The 17436-nt window shown below is 44.5% G+C and overlaps 2 protein-coding genes across 2 annotated transcripts; one reads left to right on the top strand and one right to left on the bottom strand.

Moving 5' to 3' along the window:
* Nucleotides 1-67: 67 nt before the first annotated feature.
* Nucleotides 68-14088, top strand: atg9b (autophagy related 9B). Its single transcript, XM_030362758.1, has 14 exons — nt 68-785; nt 934-977; nt 1263-1327; nt 1696-1866; nt 4139-4280; nt 4937-5685; nt 6040-6193; nt 6629-6808; nt 7251-7499; nt 7786-8027; nt 9964-10057; nt 10300-10384; nt 10818-10993; nt 11237-14088. Exons 1-13 carry the CDS (start codon nt 677-679, stop codon nt 10973-10975), a joined length of 2442 nt encoding a protein of 813 aa, XP_030218618.1. The 5' UTR covers nt 68-676; the 3' UTR covers nt 10976-10993; nt 11237-14088.
* A 369-nt stretch (nt 14089-14457) lies between these two features.
* LOC115548296 (keratin, type II cytoskeletal 2 oral) lies at nt 14458-16110 on the bottom strand. Its single transcript, XM_030362824.1, has 4 exons — nt 15816-16110; nt 15567-15695; nt 15349-15450; nt 14458-14878 (listed from the first exon to the last, which is right to left on the bottom strand). Exons 1-4 carry the CDS (start codon nt 15945-15947, stop codon nt 14660-14662), a joined length of 582 nt encoding a protein of 193 aa, XP_030218684.1. The 5' UTR covers nt 15948-16110; the 3' UTR covers nt 14458-14659.
* Nucleotides 16111-17436: the final 1326 nt, after the last annotated feature.

Genomic DNA, 17436 nt, shown 5'->3' on the forward strand with positions numbered 1-17436 from the left:
AAACTGTAATCTAACCGGATGTGACGTCTGATGAATCTCAAGTGACGTCACACATGTTTTGTTGACATTTGTTTGCGAAAGACATAACGCGAGAGAGACGCAAACACACATACACACAGAGACGGTATATTTTGGGAATCCAACTTAACCTCACCCAACACATCACAGACCTCCCGAAAAACAAATACACACACCCGCCGCAGTCCACCATAAAACCAACGGGGAAAAGCTCAACGGGGAACCAAGTCCGACGTCTAGCGCTAGCGAGGAGCGGAGCAGGATTGGAACAAAACAAACCGCGTCCTCCGCCAAGCGGCTGAATCATCCAGGGGCTAGCCAGTAGCCTGTCAGCTGGACGTGTTGACTTAGCTCTCCCCCCCTGCAGGGGAACACCACGGCTCAGGGCGATGTGGTGGAGCTCCGTCTAGGCTATAGGCAGTGTTCGTTGGTTAACCTATAGAGGAGTGCGTTTCGGCGGTGCCTGCTTCAGACCGAGCCCGGGATGGTGGAGTGTGACCCCGACTGTCACGCTAGCACACGGCGCCGTTAGCTTGTTTTCCAAGCCCGTACATTATCTTAAAAAAAATACAAGGTACTGTAGTATACCAAAAAATTAAATAAAGGGTTGAGGACTCGCTTGATACCCCGGGGAAGTGGGTGAAGAATGTGAAGGACAATGGCCAACTTTGAAGCTTACCAGGAGTACCAGAGGATTGAGGACTTTGAGGAGGACTCGCCGCCAGGGGAGGAGGATTTGTTGGTGCATGTGCCAGAAGGCCTGAAGGGTACACATCTCTCTTCAAAATACACGTTTCATGTCAATGTGCAATACATTACAGCTTGTAGTTGAACTCGTTTGCTTTTAATATCCCTGCTTTCAGGTTTGTAGCTGGTGATACAGTATGCATCTAACATGCACCGTTTGTCTTGCAGACTCATGGCACCACATCAAGAACCTGGATAACTTCTTCACGAGAATATCCTTTGAATTTGAGGGTCAGGGTTAGTGGTAGTTTTAGTAATTAGTAATAATTTGTAGGCTGCTTGTTAAATGTGGCTCTCAAATGGGCCGATGGTGGCTGCCTGACGGATGATGTTGACATGACAGTGAACAGCATTGAGGATGTCTTATTTGTAATGTAACGAGAAAATAACAATTTCCCTCCTGGTGAAATGTTCTGTAGTGCAATTTGGAATAGTGGCACTGTCTGTCATACTTTTCAGGTGGTGTTTATAAGTGTATTCCTTAATTGACTGTCCACATCTATCATTTCCATCAGAAGAATGGCTTTGCCTGTATGATGTTGTCAGAGTTCTTCGAACTGATGTACGTATAATTCTTTTTTTAAAACTGATAAGGATCAAAAAGCTTGAATATTATTTTCAAGTAAAACAATTACTTGCAGATTATTGAATTTGATATCAACTGTAAAGAACCATGATGCTGAATAGTCTTCAGGACTATCAATGATTGATCTAAATTACAATGTCTATATCTAGCTACACACACAGTCACAAAAAGTGTGTTAAATAATCTGTTTTTAACAGAGTTAATTAAGAGGTTTTTTTTTACAGTCAACTGTCAGTAATATAATTTCAGCGACTCTTGTAAATGTCAAATCGGTGTGTGTCCTCTTAAGAAACTGGAAGAACTTATCCCCATACATATTGTTAACATGCACAATCTCATCACAGTCAGTTCCTGTTTGTGGTCACATTCACAACGTTCCTCTTCAACTGTGTGGAGTATGACATCTTATTCGCCAACCGGGCCGTCAATCACACCGGGACGGGCCAGAACCCATTGGACAGGAACAAAGTCACACTCCCTGATGCTCTCCTGCCTAGCCAGCAGTGCACTGAGAAGTAAGTGTGTTCCCATCTGCAGGTTATCAAAGTCAAGTTAAATGTTGTTTCGACAAGCACTAGGGTGTAAAATATAATGGCAATCACAATCGGTAGAGTAGTGTGGATAAATCTTTAATTCTTCCTAATACAGTCATATTCTGCCTTTTATAATAGGCTGTTTGTTCATTGGTTTGTGTGACATGTGTTTAGAGTACACATTGACAGTAGGGATGCACCGAAATTAAAATTCTTGGCCAAAACCGAATATACTGAAACAGTTGGCCGAAACCGAATACCGAATGTGGCTTTTGCTGTTCTTCATTCATTTTGCTTTAATTTTCCACCATTGCATAAATCAAACAATTAAATGTCCTTTATAAACTTTTTTGTCTTGCTTTTCAATAAAAAAAACAATTACAAATTTCATACAAAATATTTATTTAATACTGATCGTTTTCTAACATTCCAGCATACCTTATAGCAAGAATTTAAGAACAATGTACCTTGAAATAAATGAGTAAAACAATTTTCGGCCGAACATTTTCGGTGGCCGAATATTCGGTGCATCCCTAATTGACAGGCATGTAATTTAGGACAGTCACAGTCCCCCTTCTATGTACCATTTTGTGTTCAGATCTTTATCAAAGCGATTGTCTCAAAGGGTGTCACAGGACTATAGATGGAAATTAGCCCTTGGGCTGCAATCTGGCACATTTATGTGTACTGCTGTACATGTTTATTAATGTGCATTGTCGTGAAAAAAAGGCGATGGCGATATTTTGAAACAGGTTTGCTCATTGTTTTATAGGGTATTTTCTACAGCTGTTGAGTTAACAGATTTTGATGAAGTAATTATAATTAAGCTTCACCCAATAACAATCAGTCACTATTATTATTTGTAAGATTGACTAAATTTGACCACATCTTTTTTTTCAAGACAACAACAAGGACATATGTTGGCTCACTCCCGGCCATAAATACACATTATGAGTGGTGTGGAAAAACAAGTGTGTTGTTACAGAGAATATTGCTCATACAACTCAACCCGGTGACTAGCTTTTGCGGTAGATTCTTGTGACATAATGACCCTTTAGTACTTTCAATCATGGAAACAATGGTTAGTTCTGGGCTGATGTATAAAGAAGAGCCAGCCTTTGAGTTTTCAGAAATTGCGCAAGATTGAGACATTACATATTGAACGGCGTCACCGAGATCAACAATAACAAGTTGCAATAGTCTGGCACTGGGGATGTTTCCCTTGGGAGCTATTCGTGCTCATCGTTCATGAACACACAGACATGCACCACGCTGTCACTGATATCCTCAATGTGGTGAAACTGGTCAACCAAGTAGGGAACCTGACAGCTCTGCTAGACCAGCCATGCCTGTCGACCACATCTCTCTCTCTCTCTCTCTCTCTCTCTCTCTCTCTCTCTCTCTCTCTCTCTCTCTCTCTCTCTCTCTCTCTCTCTCTCTCTCTCTCTCTCTCTCTCTCTCTCTCTCTCTCTCTCTCTCTCTCTCTCTCTCTCTCTCTCTCTCTCTCTCTCTCTCTCTCTCTCTCTCTCTCTCTCTCTCTCTCTCTCTCTCTCTCTCTCTCTCCAGCATCGTAACAGTTCCTTCCTCTGGTTGTTTTCCTCATAGCCACACTCACGGCTCGCATCGATTTGGCTCCTGCTGCCCACCGTAGTTAAGTGGCTGTTTATATCAGGGCTTAATGACGCACAGTTGAAGCTGGGCATTCTAACTTTAGAACGCCGTGACCGGCAGTCTGGAACAATCTCAAACTGCTCTCGGTGATGACCTATAATCCAAGAAGATTGTTTTTGGGAACATTGAGACATTTTCTCCTGTCCCCTGTAATTCAAAAGATAAAGTGTAGGTGACCCCCGACTCTGTCAACAGTGTGTGTGTGTCGTGCTGACATTAACTGTGTATATTGGGGATTTTTATTGGTGGCTGCCTTGAACGATATCCAATGGATTTATTAATGGTTTCATTTTCTTCAAACCTTATTTATTTTTACTATTAAGCTGTTGGCTGGGACTCTGTATAATATATTAAACAAAAACCAAGCGTAACAAAATTGCATGGTGCCGTGCGTCATTGGTTTCTCCCGATTTCTGTTGCGTATGCTGAATATTGGCTATAAATTAATCGTGCCTTTTACTGCAAGTGTTGCCATACTTTTACAGTTGGTCATTATTCACCCCTTATTGTGGTTTGTGTACCCCCTTGTGTTTCAAGCCATCATTTCACATGATTTATACATCAATCTCTTATTTGTATTCAGCATCCAGGAAAACAGCTGGATCATATTCCTCCTGATCATGGCAGCCATCTTCTGGATCTACCGGCTGGTCAAAGTCTTCTGCAACATCCTCAGCTACTGGGAGATCCGGCAGTTCTACATCAAAGCGTTGAAGATTAGGATGGTAAGACCCCACTGCTCGATCCACACCCGCATGTCGGATTAAAGGAGAACTTCAGGATATTTAAATCTTTTTTTAATGGACTGCATTTAAAAAGCGCTTTTATAACCATCGGCCACTCAAAGCACTTTACAATATTGCCTAACATTCACCCCTGATGCACACATTCACACACCGACGCCTTTGTCAGCCTTACAAGGCGACAGCCAGACACCTCGACACAGCACCCGGGGATCGAACTAACAACCTTCAGGTTACCAGCCAACCCGCTCTGCCTCCTGCCCCCCCCCCCCTTTCCTTAATTATCGGTCTAAATTACGCATGTGGACAACAATCTTTTAAATTGGTCCAGTATGGAGCGCGGTAGATTCAGCCGTTGCAGCTGCGAAACCGGCTTGTTGTCTGCAATAGTCACTCAGTCCATAATGATTGTGAGAATACGGTCCAGGTGGAAGAATTGATCCTTTAAAAACACAAACCTTTGGGCTCGGTGGCTCAACCCACTGAGCCGTAGACCGCATGGGAGACACGCATCATTTAGATATCCGTTTTTATATAGTGGATGTGTCCAGAGGGCAATCGAGAACGCTGACTTGGCTCAAAAAAACATAAAGGACAGTACTTTGTCATTGACCTGCGTGTCCGGTGAACCGTTCCAGGACGAGCTGTGCAACTTCACGTGGCAGGAGGTTCAGGACCGGCTCATCAGCCTGCAGCGGGAGCAGCAGATGTGCATCCACAAGAAGGAGCTGACGGAGCTGGACATCTACCACCGCATCCTGCGCTTCAAGAACTACATGGTGGCCATGGTCAACAAGTCCCTGCTGCCCGTGCACCTGCAGCTCCCCCTGCTGGGCGACATCGTGTTCCTCACGCAGGGCCTCAAGTACAACTTTGAGCTCATCCTGTTCTGGGGGCCCGGCTCGCTGTTCCAGAACAAGTGGAACCTGCACCCCAAGTACAAGCGGGCGGGCAACCGGCTGGAGCTGGCGCAGCAGCTGAGCCGGGTGATCCTGCTGATGGGGCTGGCCAACCTGCTGCTGTGCCCCTTCATCCTGGTGTGGCAGGTGCTGTACGCCTTCTTCAGCTACACGGAGGTGATCCGCCGCGAGCCGGGCAGCCTGGGCGCGCGGCGCTGGTCCCTGTACGGCCGGCTGTACCTGCGGCACTTCAACGAGCTCAACCACGAGCTGCACGGGCGGCTGGGCCGCGGCTACAAGCCCACGTCCAAGTACATGAACTCCTTCACGGCGCCGCTCATGTCGGTGCTGGCCAAGAACGTGGCCTTCTTCTCGGGCTCGGTGCTGGCGGTGCTGATCGCGCTGACGGTGTACGACGAGGACGTGCTGACGGTGCAGCACATCCTGACGGCCATCACCGTGCTGGGCGTGGTCATCACCGTCACCAGGTAGGCCGGCCCGAGGGGGTCGTTGGTTTATTCCTGAATGTCGGAACAGTTTTCTGTAATGTTTGATCGTTTTTATTAAATTATCTTCTGTTATAAATACTTTTTAAAGTGTGTTTGTATAATTAATATTGTTGTATATTCATAATAACAATAATTGATATGCCATACGGTGGAGCTGTTTATCCAACTGTCTAACAATACCTTGAGTGCGTGCATTTCTACGGAAAAGGCATCTTCGGCCTCGACGGGAATCGAACCCCTGCCCCTTGGCAGAAACAGTGGCGTACGTACACTCGCGCCACGCCACAGGAACAGGGCTAATCCTCCGCGCCTGCTGCTCTCTGCCACACCCAGGTCCTTCATCCCCGACGAGCACATGGTGTGGTGTCCAGAGCAGCTGCTGCAGTGCGTCCTGGCCCACATCCACTACATGCCGGACCACTGGAGGGGCCAGGCCAACAAGGGCGAGACCCGGGACGAGGTGGCCCAGCTGTTCCAGTACAAAGCGGTGAGCCACGGGTTGGGCTGAGCGACTTCGTATTGCGATTGCAATTTAGTATGCGATTTTTTTATTTTTCAAAGTCCCCATATGCTCTGTATTATTCGATAAACAAGCAATAAATCATTCTATCGGGTGACCAACACAACATTGGAAGCAGTCAACATATATATTGCTCTTTCCTTTAGGCCAGGCCTATGTGTTGAGATTAATTGACGCATGAATTGATATTATTACATCTTTATTCAACTATTGAATTGTAAAATTAAAATAAATACTCAGACAGAGATTAGTACGATTTGTAACTACCGGTAATTAATAAACAAAATATTTTATTAATCGTGATTTTATTAATCATTAATCGTTCATTTAGGTAGACACCTATAACAAAGGCATACCATTCTTAGGACGAAATGTTATGTTGTGTCTCGTTCCATGGGTCAGGTATTCATCCTGGAGGAGCTGCTGAGTCCCATCGTGACGCCCTTCGTCCTCATCTTCCTGCTGAGGAACAAGTCCCTGGAGATCATCGACTTCTTCCGGAACTTCACCGTGGAGGTGGTCGGCGTCGGGGACATCTGCTCCTTCGCCCAGATGGACATCCGACGCCACGGCAACCCAATGGCAAGGCCCTCGTTTTGTCCTTCCGCGTCATCTCTTACAGTTTGCTCTGCATGGCGGGCTGTCTGTGAATCCTCTCAGGTGTAATCTTACGTTAAAGTGTCAAAGTGTAGTCCTGTATTGCACGGCTTTGCGCATAAGTCACCCGGTAGATGCAGCACATATCATCGAACAGAAGGTGGGCAATAGGGCTAGGGCATCTTCCTCTCGGGGCTACAGTCGGGCTATGGCCATTGGGGATTCAACCTGGCTAGCATACCACGGCACAGATTCAAGCGGTTAGTGTTGAATCCGTAGTGAGTCTTCTGTCTGAACGGACAGAAGACTTACCAGCGTTGTCCGTAGGACAGAAAAAAGTAAATCTAGTTTAACAAAAAAAGGATCCGATGTGTATTGGTTCATCTTTCCGCGCGTCGGCGTCCTAACGTTTCCCTTACCCCTGCAGTGGATGTCGGAGGGCCGCACGGAGGCCTCCGTCTACCAGCAGGCGGAGAACGGCAAGACGGAGCTGTCGCTCATGCACTTCACCATCAAGAACCCGCGCTGGCAGCCCCCGCAGGACGCCTCCATGTTCATCAGCCACCTGAAGGAGAAGGTGCAGCAGGACGCCCAGGGCGGGCCCTCCACCCGGCTGCTGCTGTCGGAGGCCCCGCTCTGCGGCTCGCTGCTGCTGTCCAACGAGTCCGGCTCTGGGGTGAGGGGGCAGCCGCGTGCGGGCTGGGGGCTGAGTTCTTCATTGGTTTAAATTTACAATTTACATAAATAATGTTGTTTTCTAATTGCATCACCTATGTTTATATCTCTGAGCATGAGCGACATGAAATTATTCACAAAAAACAATGATCTGAAATGATCATGGAGTGAAAAGATAAAACGATTACTAATAATGGTAATTCTAAACGATTGACAATTTAGTATCGACGCACTGATTGGTTTATCTCACGGCGGCCCCACCCTAATGCTGCTCTTCTCCCGCCCAGCCTGACAACCTGCTGGCCAGCGTCCTGGCCCACCCGGTGCTTACCGCGTCGGGGCTGCCCGGCCGGGACCGCGGCTTCCTCCCGCCCAGCACGGCGGCGGCGGCGGCGGCCAGCGTCTTGGCCTCGCTGTCCGCCTCGCAGCTCCACCCCCAACCCGGCCGCAGCCACTCCCTGAACCCCCTGCCCTCCTCCCTGCACCCCGACAGCCCCCTGTACGGCAGCGACCGCACCGTCATGGACAGGTAACCCCCTCCACTCGCCTCCTCCTCCTCCTGCATGTCATCGCACCTTAATATCAAAGAAAGACACAGTGAATGAAACCCCCAAGGCGTTATCATTGACACACTTAAAAAATTTAATAAAAGAAAAAATAACATATTTTTTATTTTTATTTTATTATTATTATTTTCAAATTTCACAGCACAATGCGGCAGCATAATCATTACTACAGATTTTTTTGTGCACCTTATTCTGTTTTGGGCATTTCCTCACAGTGCAAATATGTTTAAATTAGTTACAAAGCAGTGTTCTGACATGGTATCAATTCATAGTTTTTGAACCTATGTTGTGAGTAATAGAGAAGAAAATATAAAAAATATTGTTGCAAGTGGCCTGTATGCATCGCCTTCACATGGTTTTGCAAAGCTGTACATTTCTTAAAGATATTGATGTGGATGGTTCCAAAATTCTCATATATTCTCGTTTTTTACATTTCTAACAGTGCAAATATGTTTTTGAATGCGTTTCTGAAAATGGTGTTTTAAGATGGGACATGTGTAATTATAATTTGTAAGCCCATGTTGCAAATATAACAACCAACAAAACATTTAAGATGTTGATGCATGATTGTGTTCCAATATCCATACTATCCGTACTTACTAGCCTTAGTTCCTACTAGTACGTAGGGCGAAAATAAGTGTACTGAAAGGACCCGGATGGTGTCCTCAAAACGGTCAAACCGCGAAGTGTGGATCGATGTACACTTTTCGTACTCAACGGCAGCCATCTTAGCTACTTAGCGGAAGAGGGCGGAGCCAGGCTGAGCCAAAGTCGGCGCATTTTCCACATAGCCTGCATTAATAGAGTCATTTTGTAGTTTTTATAGCTTTTATAGCTTTTTATAGCTGCTAGGCGTAAAGAGTTCACCGTTCAAAGCGGGATGTTTATTGCGGGGGAGGAGCCGCGGCGGCAGTCGTGATGGTAGTTTCCGGTCAGTGCGCCACGGAGTATTCGATTTGGAACAACACTGACATCTGAAGATTAGCGCACTTAGTGAGTGCAAATAGTGTGCTACGTTTAAGTGTACTCAAGAAGTATGGATATTGGAACACAGCGTCTTCTGGAAATGTTTTTGGTCGCTGTGTCATAATTCAGCTTAATTTTTAATATATAGTTGCTTAAGGCACACTCATTAACGAGAACATTTCAAACTGGCACTGCATGTTGAAAAGGTTGCTGACCACTGCTTTAGACTATGGCAATATTTGTGTTCACCATCCAAGCATAGACGGCACACCAGTTAATACTGACACATAACGATGTGACTGGTTAGGGATAGGCTTGAAACAACGCCATCCTAAAGGAATCACTCAACACAGCTTAATGGTGTTCTCAAAATAATGCTCGCCTAGTGGTAACTTGAGACAGAACTGCTGATAAACAGTATAATGAAATCGACAAATCGACTGCCAGCATATATATCAGCCTCATGGCCCAGCCATTTCAACAATAAAACAATCATTCATGATACTATATTTTATATGCAACAACTTTTCTGTTTGGATAATTATCATGGTCAAGAGAATATGTCAAGATTCAGCTCATCACTGAGATGAGCTGTATCTGAGTTCACCTCATGACATGTTTCTGAATTCACCTGGATGACATGCTGCTGAATTCACCGTGACGCCGTAAAGCTGAATTCAGCTTGACAATTTATAGCTGAATTCACCTCGATGACATGTAGCTGAATTCACCTTGACGACACATAGCTTAATTCACCTCGATGACATGTAGCTAAATTCACCTCTACGACGTGTAGCGGAATTCACCTTGACGACATGTACCTGAATTCTCCTTGACGACACACTGCTGAATACACCTTGGCGACGTGTACCTGAATTCAGGTGAAGGTGCTCAGGACTATAACGGCTGAATGACCGCTGTGTCTCTCCGCAGCATGTCCAACAGTGACGCGCGGTTCCGAAGCAGCACGATGCTCTCCGAGTTCTCCTCGGCGGAGATGAGCCTTCACGCCATCTACATGCACGAGGTAACACCATTTAAATCTTGCCGATATTGGCCCATCACAGATATACCGGTTTCGGCGTTGTGTTTGCCGATATGCACCGATATGAAATCTTCAGTAATGGTGTAGATCTATCAGCGTAATCACTGCTTTAAAACTCTTAAACCTCTGAACGGAGCACAGCCGCGCAGACGCTCCCAACACTACCGACTCTAGTAACGGCTCTGGTACATATATATACCTATAAAACATGCTTGTGTTCCCAGGTCCACCAGCAGAGCTCGGCGCCCCAGAGGACTTCAGGGCAGGGCCAGCACCCCGTGCCCATGAGAGAGCTCCACAGCAACCCTGGTAAATCAGAAGCCATCTGTGTGTCCGTGTCTGAACAGCATGTGTCTGTTATGAACGGCCCCCTCTTATCGAGGTCACTGTCAACGCGCGCCACTGTTCTGAGAAGCGCGTGAGGAGGCGTTGGCGTCTCGCGGGGTTTAATCAATCCTCCGGCGCCCTCGGGGTAACCGCTCTTGTCCCTTCATCGGTTTATCGCTCATGCCGTGACAAAAAATGAACCGCGGCCCTCCTTCGCTACTCCAGCGTTTGTCTCCGAGACTTCGTCACGTGACGCATGGGAAAAACATCTCCGCCGTTTGACCTTGCTCCGGTCGTTGCCATGGAAACCGGCACAAAATCTGCGCGCACTTCCATGGCGACGACTTCCAGCTCTCCTCCAATGTTCCTCAAACGGCGCCTGCTCGTCCGAACCCTCTTTTTCTCCGGCCCTCAGGTGCGCCTCACTCACACAGCCTCCACTCAGCGGCCACCCTCGCCGGGCCCGCAAACCTGGGAGGCTGGAAGGAGGAGGAAGAGGAGGAGGACCAGGGAGAAGAGGAGGCCATCGTCAGCGGGTCCGCTCCCCAACCAGACGGCAGGAGTAGCTGCTGAAGTGCCTTCTACCATAAGGTACGGGCTACACGCGGTTGAAACCCGTCACACCACCATAGCCTTGAGTTCTCCTTAAAGTTCCTTTAACGGAGGGCAACAAAAATGTCCCTTTTTTCTATGTATAATATCTGTGAAGCCCAAGAATATATAGATAGATAGATAGATGGATATATACTTTATTTATCCCGAGGGAAATTCAAGTATATGAATATATATATGTATATGTGCCCTGATCAATGTTTTCTCTTCCCCTTTTTATAGTGTTTACGCTTTCCTTTACTTCAACGAACACTGTGGCCTTAGTGGATCGCCGCGGGGGGGGGAGCTTTGATTGGACCTTTTAAAGCCGTCACTCAAGAGTTTTCAGGCGGTCGGGACTTGATTGGACACTGACCCCCTGTTGGCGCGCCACCACGCCCCTCCTACACCGTCCCGTCAGGCGAAACATGGCAGGGAAAAAACAAGTCTTCCATCGTCTTTCTTCATCTCTATGCCATGACTCAGTATGTATTTATAAATGTTGCCCTCTAATCCTACGGAGTGTTTTGTGCGTGCGTGTGTGTGCGTGCGCGTGTGTGTGTGTGCGTGTGCGTGTGAGCGAGAGAGAGATGCAGGGCTGATCACTACAGTGTCCAATGCAACCTGCATATCAACAGACATTGACGTCGCAGCAGAAGGAGCTATCTGACCCGTTCAGTGTTGAGGCGGTGATCTCTGTCTCTCAGAGCGTTGGAAGCAGCATCCACTTTTACTTTTCCTTTTAAGAGCAAGAAGGTCTATTTCCTCATTTTTTATCTCTAGTAGACTTTATGAGCTTTTACCTGTTGTTCATCTAGATCGTTTTGCTTTTCTTCATCGCCGGAGGGCCTCTGAGAGAGGACAAGCAGTGAGGCCGCGGCTTCCGTGCAATCTGAGGGGTCGTTTATGCATATTTTATCAGACTTGACAACGGGCCTGCCGGGCTTGAGTATAATAGGACTTTAAACTGGAGGAAGCGTATGCTTTAAAGCTGCTCCTTTTTTTATTTTGGTCCTCAAAATGTACCAATTGAGACCTAGTATTACTATCTCTGAAACCTTCTCTATATTGATTACCGCTAAGACAGGATTCAAAGTGCCATTTAAAAGTCACGTTACAATTTAATCCAGAAAGTAATATGATTAGGCAGTTGTTTATTAAACACAAATAACCCGCTAAAGCTAACCACAATAGGTAGGTCTGAAGTAGATGAGGTCTACACTGAATGTTTTTAATGTGAATCCTAGACGTCAGGAGAATTGGTTCTATTATTTCTGCCACAGCTACAGTACAATTATTCATCAGGCAGATCTTGGGAAATTATATCAACACATCTATGTATCAAAGTCTGCATTACAGAATGCAGTTCAAAGATTGCAACGCAAAGGCTTTTAAGGATAAGTGTATATACTAACTTTGATTTTCCATATTCTGAATACAATAATTGCCCTCTCCCAACCCCTTAAAAAAGATTATGCAAACGTTGGATATTTGTGATAGAGATTTGATCACAGTGATTGTAAGGTTGTGAGCTGCTCAGCAAATGATTATGGTTTGCTTGTGAAACAGCATGTTCTCTTTGCTTTGAGCTTTTCAGGTAGGTTTAGTCTAAAATAATAACAATTATATAATTTCTCATCAATCAGGTCATTTTATCTTATATTTATTTGATTGTGTACATTATTTCATATTTCTTCAAAATATTGATTTATCTTAAATTCAACTGTTTTTTCGAGACATAACATTGAACAGGCAATATTGTGATAGGTGAAATTCATGCACAAGAGCTTTATTTTCAGTTAAACTGAAAATAAAGCTAATTAGATCAGCATGCGTTTTGCGCTACTCTTCACATGTGCTCCATTGAAAACGTAGAAGGTGTGTCTACTTGCATTGCTTCCTTGCATTGCTTCCTAAACCATTATCCTGTATTCTGTTATACCACTGTCAGACTTCTGAGAGCAAAGCAATGGTATCGCTCTCCCAAGTGCTGCTTTGTGTTTTGTAACGTGTTTGTGTGCGTGTGCGTTTGGTGTTTTTGAAAGAATAGGTTTTTGACATAGGCTGCACATTTATACTATCACACGACTCAGCATTTTGCACTGACGGAAGGAGAAAAGACGTTTTCAAAAGGCTGGTGTAACTTGCATCAGCGGCGTCGTTTCAGGTGGATTGTGTCTCCGGAAAGGGACAGAGAGTTAGTTTCCCCGCCCATGAATGACCTCGCTCACTGTTTGTGTGTGTGTGTAATGTATCTATATATGAGCATCGCATCGAGATCGCCGTGGTAGTCGTCCTCACCGAGCGATCCGCAAAGCACTGTGGCTGTCGTGTACCTCTGGTTTCGTGAACGTTTTCACATGACACAAGACGACGTGTCACACCGTGGAGTATTTCTTTCTGTTGGATTTGTTTTGAAGCTTATGTTTACAGACTTAGACAGTTGGATCTTCACTCTATCTGATTCCCCATCATATTTAATGCCCTCCATATCGACACTTTTGTTCTGTTTTCACCAGTGCCTTATGGCGTAGTCTTATTATTTCCACCCCAAACCAGCATGTTTTTTCCGTTCACACCTTTTTAGCAGCACATATGTACAGTATTTATTTATTTTCCGTTCTTTTGGCAAGGTGGTCGTGTTGTAGTATCACGTGCGAGTCGTACTCTGGTATCGTGGATGTGGCTTGTGTAACGTCAGTGGAAAACGGGACATCGTGTCTAAAGTCTGTCTTCACAGGAGTGTGTTCACTAACACTAACTGTTGAACCCTGTCATATCGTGGCTTACTCACTATAATCCAGTCTAAGAATCCATATCGACAGAGACAAGGTGCTATGTTTCAATCCTATAGTGTTGGATTGGTTTTGATGCTTTTTTTCTTTTTTTACACATTTGCTTTTGTTTTTGAGTGACGAAGAAACACAGGCTGATAATAAAACTTGCCAAAAGAACTTATTTTTCAGCGGAGCTTTACAATAAAAAAAATGTTTTCCTGTAAGTTAATAGAAAAGCAAATCATATTTTGAGGGTATTTAATCTTTGAAGTGTGTATGGACATGTCGATTTGAAATAAAATGAAATGTGTAAACATAGGTTTTCATTTATCATTTGAACCTTCAGCCTTCAGTGTTCATCAAAGGAGATGAGGTGACGAACGTACAAATATTAACAATAAATTCTGCCCTTTTCGTTCCCAGGAACAATGTTCCAAACTGGGTAAATCAGGGTGCGTTGAGTCTTCTATGAGGCAACACAAACGCACACCCAAACGCACACCCAATCTGTTTCAAAGTGGTCTTGGATTGTATGGTAATTCTCAAAGTGTACTTTAAAACTCCCTTTGTGGGATTAGCCTAATATCATTGCAGCATATTTACCACCCATTTGCCTGATGTTGTTTTTCTTTGGAGTACAGGAACCTGGTACTTGGCATTGTAAAAAAGATTATAAGCACATTTTTCTATAGTTTGCACTTGTTTTTTTATTATGAAAACATAGATACTTTATGGGTGAACAATCAAATCTATAAAAAGGAAGTGAACAAACAAAACAAGTTCTTGACTATTTGAAAATGCAACAAATCAAGAAAATAAGTGAGACAGGCTCAAGCCAATGCGCTGCTACCTTTTCCCTTGACCTAAAGCAGGTTTAGCTATAGTCAGTTTATGCTGTACGCGTTCCGCCGTTGTTTCTGTTTCCGTTTCCGGCGATGGTAGAACCACGCCCTGAACGACCTCCCCTGGATCCCTTGGAGCCTCTGGACCCACTGGAGCCTCTGGACCCACTGGGTCCCTTGGAGCCTCTGGACCCACTGGACCCCCTAGATCCGCCACGGCCCCCTTTTCCTGATCCACGGCCAGACCTGCTCCTTCTCACTCTGGTCTGTTATCAGGAGATGGCACAGAAATGGATGCAGGGTTAAAGAGGTGAGGATTCAGATTGGTTCGAGGTCGAGACAATAGGGTGAAAGATGTACAGATTCAACAATTTGTCACTGCTTAAAATAATGTATTCCGCTTAATAAAATAATTTAGTATTCTTGATGGTTACATCAACTACTGTACTGTTTAACTATTAGGGCAACTGCACACACATCATTACATGTGAGTATGATGTTCTTCTTGAATCATATGGAGAACATCACATCATTACGTACATTACATGTGAATGCGATGTTCTTCATGAATCATATGGAGATCATTACATTTGAATGTGATGCTCTTCATGAATCGCATGGAGAAGTCCACATCATTACATGACAACGTGATGTTCTTCATGAATCATAAAAATAACATTCTCATCAGCTCTACATAGATACATCATTTTTTTTTTTAAGTTTGGATAAGCCTTACCAGGGTTGCCTCCTTGATTGCAGCATCACAGTTGAACTGAAAGCCTTGAATGTCAGCATCTTGGTTTATGTAGCTCAGGGTGAAATTGCAATTCATCATTTTCTGGAAAATACCAAAATGTGGAAAGTTCATTACAATTTCAAAATAACATCTGTCATGTGAATCTAACATTATTAAAAATACACTTTTTTCAAGAAAGGATGGTTGTACATGCTTACCCCGTTTTCCTTAAGTGGACATTGCTGTCCGGGCATGGAAGTGTTCACTTGGCTGCAGTCTAACTCTTGTGCAGGGAATGTCATTTTTCTCACTGACATGGTGGACAGGTCCACACCCTCTGGATAGACCTATATCAAAGATAGACATAGTTCACGTTAATGCAATAGTAGCCATCTTTCATTTCAGCATTAAATTGCATTATAGACATGGCATCAAGACAAAGTGCTGAAGCTGTTTTCTATGCTTACAGTTTCAACCCGAAGCTGGTCCAGCAGGGGGCGGAAGTTTTTCAGAGGAAAGATGAAGGGGTCCGGGATCATCTGAGCCTCAGCCAGTAAGGTAACCGCAGCGAAGCACAACAATCTCATCTGAGTCGTCATTTTCAGTTTGGCTTTGTGCTGAACAATTCCGAACTCAACTGGTGGAGAACGAGAGCCTGAGCGGTTCTTATATAGGAGGCTGTTGACTATTGAGCCACCTCGGTGAAACTTCCAGGCTTGAGCAATCCGTGTGTTTTTCGGTGCCTCCCTGTGGCGTTATCAGGGGCGGCCTTCCCTACAGGCGGGTTAGGCGGCCGCCTAGAGCGCCCCCCCCCCCCCCCCCCCCCCCCCCGCGTCAACAATCGCTCCATCCCCCCCCCCCCCCGTCAACAATCTCGCCTAGAGCGCCAAATGTGCTGGGGCCGCCCCTGGGCGTTATGTTGGCCCATTTTACGGGAAGCGTCGAGGCTTCGGGGCATTTCAATCATTATTAAGCCCCTTCTGTTATTAAGATGCAAATGTAAAAAAGTGTCCGCACCAACTGCATGGATTATACAATGTATACAATTGCATTGAGTGAATCCACAGTGGAGTGGATATATCCTGTTTAATGTCTGGAGTCCTACCTTATTATTATTGTTTATTTGAACACAGTTTGGATATTCTCTCTGGGATTTATTTTTTTAATTGACTTGTTCCGATTTTTTGTTGTCATATAATGCAGACTGATTAACAAATAACAACTGCACTTTCAAACTTTTTTTTTTTTTAATCTTTGGTTTGCAACACGATTCTAGTTAATGTTTAGTCCTGTTTTCTTTCTCTGTTTCCTTGGTAGGTCAAAAAATGATTGCAAGTGTGTCTCTGTTGCAATTGTAAAGATGTAATTCGACTGATTTTTGACAGATTGTTTTAAGAGTTGTTATTAACACATGCATTTCAAATATCCCCAGTACAAGCATAATATTCAGAAAACAGAGAGAAAATACCCCATATTGTGAAACATGTTCTGAAATCGCAATGTATGTATGGTGTCCATGATTGACACCTTACATAAACCCTTGCAAAATATCATTATTGCAACAACATAAAATTACAAGAGGACATGTTGGGCAAGACCATTTACAGAAACAACAACAGAGAGAGGCTTTACACAGGAAGAGAACAGAACACAAATGCTTTATAAACTGGAAGAGAAGAAAATATGTTTCTGAGGGGAGAGGCCTTTGCAGAATCATAGGAAGACATACTTGAAAGAATAGCATAGAGAGATGTGAGAGAGAGGCCAGTGGGATTGAGACAGCACAGACCTAGTTAAAAAAAGGAAGAGATAGGAACTGTCTGGCACTAACAACAAGAAGGGAACATTGTTTTTACCTTTCTTTATTAAAACATTCAGCTTCAGAGTGGCTGGGCCTTCCCGAGATGGAAACGCAAAACCATATATGTTTACAAAAATAAAAAACATATTTAACTACTCAACATCCGAAAAAATGTTGACTGAAAAACAGTCCATTTGATCATGTGTTTTACATTTTGGTCACTCAATGATCATAGTTTCCCAGGGTAACATTCAATCCATGCAACACAGCTATACATTCATTGTCCC

The sequence above is a fragment of the Gadus morhua genome, chromosome 8, assembly GCF_902167405.1.
Source record: "Gadus morhua chromosome 8, gadMor3.0, whole genome shotgun sequence".
Classification (NCBI taxonomy): Eukaryota; Metazoa; Chordata; class Actinopteri; order Gadiformes; family Gadidae; genus Gadus; species Gadus morhua.